This window comes from Merops nubicus, unplaced genomic scaffold, assembly GCF_000691845.1.
Source record: "Merops nubicus isolate BGI_N331 unplaced genomic scaffold, ASM69184v1 scaffold5213, whole genome shotgun sequence".
NCBI lineage: Eukaryota > Metazoa > Chordata > Aves > Coraciiformes > Meropidae > Merops > Merops nubicus.
In genome coordinates, this window is record NW_008596863.1 from 433,830 (window position 1) to 439,829 (window position 6,000).

The 6,000-nt window shown below is 36.3% G+C and overlaps 1 protein-coding gene across 1 annotated transcript in view; it reads right to left on the reverse strand.

Annotated features, from left to right (window-relative positions):
• The window catches only part of GPR133 (G protein-coupled receptor 133), a 149,292-nt gene extending 143,778 nt beyond the window's left edge, over positions 1–5,514 (reverse strand). The window contains exons 1-3 of the mRNA XM_008936510.1: positions 5,446–5,514; positions 5,313–5,349; positions 1,848–1,931 (exon numbers count right to left, since the gene is read on the reverse strand). Of these exons, the coding sequence (XP_008934758.1) occupies positions 1,848–1,931; positions 5,313–5,349; positions 5,446–5,514 (190 nt within the window). The remainder of the gene's footprint in view (positions 1–1,847; positions 1,932–5,312; positions 5,350–5,445) is intronic.
• Positions 5,515–6,000: the final 486 nt, after the last annotated feature.

Below are 6,000 nucleotides of genomic sequence, written 5' to 3' on the forward strand. Positions count from 1 at the left end.
TTGGCTCCTAACAACCTCTGCAAATAATAGTGAGACAAAGTCCTTCAAATTTTTTGCAGCAAAGTCATGCAGCTGGCTCATTTATAACGTTGTTTAACACAGTGTCACAGCAGGAGTCAAAGGAGATGGCTCACGTGAGCCAGTCCCACTCCTGTAAGAGAAGGTTTGCAGGACCAGGATCTTTGTGTGTTCTGCTTTCCCAAGATACTACTGAAAAGTTTTCTGAATTTTGCTGAAATAACATAACGTAACATAATTTTTTTTAGAAAAAATAAAACTCGAACATAGATTGTTACTTTTCCAATAGCTATATTTTATATATCATTTACAATCATTTTCAAAATGTCTTCATTGTACCATGAGCACCAAAACAGCTATGGATATGGAGTGATTTACTCTTCTTGAAGCTACAAGAAGTCCAGTGTCAGAAAATTGTGTTTATACACTGTTAGAGTACTCATGTTGTTAACTTTTTGGAAGCCAAATTATGGTTCTATTGAAGTCAATAAGAACGCTGCCATCAGCCCCTAATGGGAGCAGAATACTGACCAGATTTATTTCTGTTCAATTTCATTCTTTCAAAAAACAGTGGAAAGATGGTGACATCAAAGTTTAAACTTAAAATACTTTAACACCTCTGGAATAAAAGGATTTAGACAGTTATGGATCTTTTTCCCACTTTGGAACATAGATTGATATTGTCAAATTTATGTAATAAATAGCAATAACTTTTTACTTTTGTAATATTTTCCATGTGAGGTTGTAAAGGTCTCCAACTCCTGATATAAATCTTCTGCAGTGAGTGATTTTTCTGAGTAAAGATATTACAGTAACACAGCAGCTACACCTTGCACTAGTACAAGACACTTTAGCTCAGCTGCCAAGGTGGGCAGCCACACTGTGAGAAATACTGGGGGACATACATCAGCCCAGCTTGGAATTGGCTAAAATGTCAGAAGCAAAAAAAAGTTTCATTTGAAAATTACTAAGGGATGTTTGAGCCGCAGAAGGAGGCAGAGCATAGCTGAAAATTTCATCCGAAAGGAAAGGTCCTGCAAGCCCATAATGCTGCAATGAGGTACAGTGGTTTGGTCAAAGCTCCATTGGTTACATCACCTGCACATCCCCAAGAAACACCCCTCGCCCCCTTTTTGGTCCTGATGAGAAACATCAGAACGAGAACACTGCTGAACCCAACCAGATTGCTTTTTAATATCATTCCCTCTGGGATCCTGCAGTCCTGACAACTGACTCAGTTCAATGAGAGTTTTGCCTCACCAAATTTCTCTTGATTTTGCCTGACTGGAAAAAGAATTTGAACTAATGCTGCAATATTGCCTTTAAGGGAATACTCAAAAGCAGATAAAAATGAGTAAGAAGTACTCAGATAAGAGTTTACATTTCTCTTTCTATAGATAGTACTTGCAATTTTCAAAAGTACATGAAGGATTTGGGCATTTAACTCCTTCCAAAAAGCAAGAAGCAGCAGAAATCTTCACTGCTGGCGTAGCCAAAGAGCTCAGTCACTGAGTGTGTTAGTGCATATTATGTATGTACTAAACCAGCTAATAACAGTGTGATTTCAATGACTCTTTGGATCATAAACCTTTTCTCTTTATAATCTTAATGCGTAGACAGCCCATAAAACGTCTGAGAATACTCTATAAAAATCAGTTCACAAATACAATATCACTTGGACATAGGAGCACTGCAAAAAGAGTAACTTAAAAAAAAACCTCAACTGCTGTGGTTCAAAATCTAACCCCTTCCATTTCTCCTGCTCCCTTTCTACTTAGACTGCCACAAATACTTATGTTATTGCCACTGTTAACGAATCCTTTGTCTACCTCCATCTGTATCCCGAAATTCATGAATTCCGTCCACGTCTTCCAACGGCCAGTAATGGGAAGCTGATGCAAGAACTTTGAACCCTTTCAAGAAACACAGATGAAAAGGTTAAAGTAAGGACTGACAAGGACTGTAACAAGTCTCCACAGGAGAAAACAATAAAGGAGGTCAATAAGTAAGTAAAAGAATATATTTAATGTAAGTCTAGTATGGCACATAAGCAAGTTCATAGATCAAAATGGCACAGCAGATTAAAGCTATATATATGATTGACCACTGCTGAAAACTGTTTTTAAAACTTAATTGAATTTTATTTTAATTACACTTAAAATGTGTAACAATCTCTGACCAAATCTCTGCTAGTGTATCAGGCAGCATTGATTGAAGTAATAGTTGACGAGTCATTCAAGAGTAATTTTAAGATTTTAAACACACAGTGGTGAGTACAAAGCACCAAGAAGGCAATGCATGGGGCATTTTAGGAGATGTGAGTACTCAAATCTGACCAGAACCAGGCTGCTCAAAAGAAAGAAATTTTGTGTTAAGATAACAATTCTATTTTAAGGGTAGAGCATTAACACTGAAAAACATTAATTGTAATTTCTTATTATCTTGTTAGCTGCAAGAAAACCTTTATTGTCAAAATAATTACATTTAACCTGCTGTGCTGAAATAAATTTATAATGTAGGAAAGTTTTAGAAGGTTGATACAGATATACAGAAATTTTACTGTGAACGTAAATTAGAATATATTACATTCACTATCACGGAATATCAGCCTATTAGTTTGAGTCAATCTTTTCTCTGGGGAGCAGGAGGGGAATGACACAATGGACAGCAGGGACAGAAAGAGCAAGTATTTATATGACACCATATCTGTAGTTCTTTACCCTACAATCATTTTTCATTCCCAAGCAATCTTTCAAGAACCTGAGGTGTGAAGCTGATAGAGATAAGTTTGTTAAAAACCTCTCAGCTGTCATACCATACAAAAGCTCCTCACACCTTGTGTGTCAATTAAAACTAATCACAAGCCGTGTACTTTGACATTTACACCTCCACCTTTCTATCCCATACCTTTCTTCACTCTTGAGATCAAAATAGCTTGCCTGTTTGATAATTATTCTAGCATTTTAATATTCTGGATACAAACAGAATTTCTTTATAATAGACATGAAGGTGCAAAATTTTATTTGCATCCTTAATTGCCTAGCCCACACAGTGGAGAGCTCATGGTATAGTTTGAGTTATGGCAAAGAGAGGATCCTAAGATTGTTTTAATAAGAGCACAAAGCTGATAAAATTGCTAAACACCACAACCAGCAACTGTAGATTCAAGAGCATGGGACTAAAATAAACTCTGCATCTTGTGAGGATACATGAACTACTAAGACTTGCTTCCAAACTCAACTATACCAAACATATTTAACAAATGATTCATTACTGACCAGGATCTATTATTGGCCTATACAACTAGAAATGTCCCTAGTTGTCATAAGAGGTTTTCCAACAGAGAGGGAGCATGAGCATAAATAGGTAAGATGGAGGTGTCCTTAGAGAAATGGGTGAGATTCCATGGCTATACATTTCCTTGGAATATTTGCAAGACACAGACAAACACACAACTGTTAATGAAAGGAGAAAAGTACTGCCAGCATAAGAGAATAATGACACACCATAAGCAGGTACAAAATCCAGTCTGAAAGTTTCAGACAACCCAAACTCAACTGAGTGTTGCAAAGCAAAGTGAGGAAACAGGATATAAGAACAAGATTTTTTGTAACCATAACATAAATCTGGGTATGTGCTTAGCTCTATTTTCAAAGAGCATATTCTGGCTGCTGCAACACAAATGAAAGTTAAAAACTTCGGTAGTATTAAGATCACCCACATAGGCTACCTGTGCTTCTACCCAACTACCAGTTCCATTTTGCAGAACATGCCTGCTGTTTCACAGTGTATTTTTATGCAAATGTCCATATTAATTACCATTAATATCTCCCTTTTGTAACAAGGGGGGGAAAAAAAAAGATTAAAGTTAAGAGATGTGGCAGGAAAAAAAAAAAGAGAAGAAAACTGAAGAAGAAAAGAGAAGTTGTAGAAGAAAATTATTTGATGCCAAAAATTTGTTTCATGCTGTGGCACAAGTATTTTAGTAGTAGTAGCATCATGACAAAGGCATTGCCATGGCTGGCATCGAACTCATAAGGAGAAGCTATATTCTAAGGAGCTTACATTTAAAAGCTGGACAAAAATGGTGGGGGAAAGAGAAGGGAAATAGATATACAGCAAAGCAGACTGGCTAGAGCCACGCTGCAGGTCAGTGGCTTTCCCAGCTACCAGTTCTGAGTTATTTTAAGCCATGCTATTACCCCTCTTACAGCCAATCAGCCCTGAGAAGCCCTCTGAAAACAAATACCTGTTGCCTTAAATTCAACTTATACTTGCAGTATCCTTTCAATAGGTAATTCCATTGGGTTTAGAACAAAATCAGAGGACTTGTTCACAGCTTAGCTCCAATCCAGAAAGCATTGCTCACAGTTGTGCTTACACACACAGTACTACCAAATAAATGTTGTGTAATTTGCCCCTTTATTGCGGGGGGCTTCCTCCCCCCTGTTTTCCACCAGCTAGAAGCCAGTGAGCCTCATCCATAGGGAATGAGACTGTATTTCTTTGGGTTTTGAGCAAAGGTTGAACAAAAACTAATCGGGCTGAAGCTCCTGCAATAGCAAACGTGGCTTTTCTGCATCGCTCTCTGTTTTATTTGAAAATAATTACATATGGCTAAAACCTAAAAGCACAAAGCAATGCATGAATTGGGAAAGCAGTAAAATTGTACTTGTACACCACCATGAGGCTTGAGGTTAAACTATTTATATAAACAGAAGAAGTCTGCAGTTACACACACAGACTCCAAATAAGCTTTGAATAAGTTTTTTCTACATTGAAAACAGATGAGAGAGTCTTAATATGCTTTATAACTGATTTAAACTTAAGCGTGAAGGCTGGGAGGAGGGTGAAACTTGAAGCCATGCCAAAGTATTGCAAAGTATACAAGCTGGCATATCTAACTGTAAATCATTGAATTGAAAATGCTGAACACTAAGAAACTGAGGAGAAAAAAAAAGAAAATAGTCTGCGCAGAAGTCTGATTCAAACACTCATGCTCAAAAAAAAAAAAATAATAAACAGCTTCTATAGGATTTTTTCTACAAATCAAATACAAGTAATTTTTCTCCAAATATATTTCTATGCAGAATATTTAGTAAGCACGTTATTAAATTTTAAATGACTGGGACAGTCTGATACTTAAACTTTATTACATTTTTAGTACAGAGCTGACATTCAAGTGTAGGACAACAGTTTCTTTGGAGGTTCTACAAAAATGAAAAATATAAACCAAAAAAAGCAAATAAATATTTAAATACATTGTCATAAAATGTAAACTGAATATTACTTACCTGGGTGTTTGGGTAGCTGGGAATAGTTTCCATACACCTGCACATAAAACATTACATAATGAGACACAGCGAGGCAAAACTTGCTGAGATGAATCCAAATATATCTCAATACTGACCATATTCAGAACATTACCTGATATTTGTACTGAAATAAAATCAGCAAAGAAGAATGACAACAGAACAGAGATAATAAATTCTCCATGGTCTATTTAAGGTTAAAAGTACAACCGAAATCAAATTCCTGTAAGTTTTCAATCATATGTTCTCCTTTGCTACTTGTATTAAAAGGCACATTTTCCATGAAGATTCAAAAAGTCTGTTCCTTCAGTGATGGTGAATTATCCTTCCAGACTCTTTAAGTAGTATTTGTTTGCTTCACACTTTGATCTCTTCATTTAACTATAAATAAATTACCGTGACTGGAGGAAAATTAAAAGAAATGTGCATCAGATCCGAAAGTTGTGCTGTTCTGTGGAAAGAAGTCAAATATTTCTGTCAGAATCTGTGCCAAAAAGAGAAGATCTTGTTTTCAACTTTCTTCTTATGGTTGTCTTTTCCTTCCAATTACTTTCACGTTGTCAGAGCTCTGCAGCCAGTTTTAGTTTTGCTAGCAAGAAAACGTACTTCCTTATAGCACATAGGGCGTAGAACTCCCACAATTTCCTCAGAAACTGAGCTGAAAAGAGTT